General features: G+C 79.2%; 1 protein-coding gene across 1 annotated transcript in view; it reads left to right on the top strand.

Moving 5' to 3' along the window:
• The first annotated feature begins 549 nt into the window (after positions 1-549).
• Positions 550-808, top strand: part of SEC24B (SEC24 family member B) — a 129,303-nt gene continuing 129,044 nt past the window's right edge. The window contains exon 1 of the mRNA XM_012655082.1: positions 550-718. Coding sequence (XP_012510536.1) covers positions 601-718 — 118 coding nt within the window. The 5' untranslated portion in view covers positions 550-600. The remainder of the gene's footprint in view (positions 719-808) is intronic.

Raw genomic sequence — 808 nt, 5'->3', positions numbered from 1 at the left:
CCAAACTGCAGGGTCCTCTTCGGAGGCAGGGTGCGCGGGTCAGTCGGGTCTGGCGTTGCCCAGGGCTCCGGACATCACCCCGCAGCTCTCAGATCCCCTCCCAATAATGCCGGGCCCAGGCCCGACGCGGCCGTTCCAGCCTCCGCCCCAGGTGGGAGAGGCCACACGGCCCCTTCCCGCACCGAGGCTGAGCCCTCCAGCCTCGGAACGAAGGGAGCCGGGCCCGGGCGGGCGCCGCCGTCGCGGGCCGGCGTTAAGGCCGCTGAAGCCCGGGCCCGCCCCGGCCTGCCCGCTCGGCTCCGGCCTGCAGAGGGCGCTGCGGCGGCGGCGGCGCGAGGCCCGCGCGTCCGGGGCGCGACCCGAGGTGGGAGTCCCGCGGCGCGGGGCAAGGCGGGGCGGGCCAGGATCCCCGCGCCCGCGGCGGCCGAGCGACAGCGCTGGGCTCCGCGGTGGAGCGTGAGCACCTCAGCCGCGGCCCCCGGTGACTCCCTCGGTGACGCCGGGCGTGTTCCTTCCTCTTCCTCTCGCCGCTCCGGCCCCGCCTTCCCTTCCCTCCGCCCACCTCGCCGAAGCGGAGCCGCCGTCGCCAGCAGCGCCGTCATGTCGGCCCCCGCCGGGTCCCCTCACCCGGCCGCCAGCGCCCGGATCCCGCCCAAGTTCAGCGGAGCGGCCGCGCCCGCAGGCCCGGGCCTGGGCCCGGCGCAGCACCAGCAGAACGGTGAGGCGGGCGGCCCGGGCGGAGCGCGGGGCCTAGCGCCGGCTGGGCGGCCTGCGCGGCCGGATCGGGGCGGGGTGCGCCGGGAGGGGC

Source organism: Propithecus coquereli, unplaced genomic scaffold (genome assembly GCF_000956105.1).
Source record: "Propithecus coquereli isolate 6110/MARCELLA unplaced genomic scaffold, Pcoq_1.0 Scaffold46, whole genome shotgun sequence".
In the NCBI taxonomy this organism is placed as follows: Eukaryota; Metazoa; Chordata; class Mammalia; order Primates; family Indriidae; genus Propithecus; species Propithecus coquereli.
The sequence above is the reverse complement of the archived record's forward strand: the minus strand, read 5'-3'. Positions and strand labels throughout refer to the sequence as shown.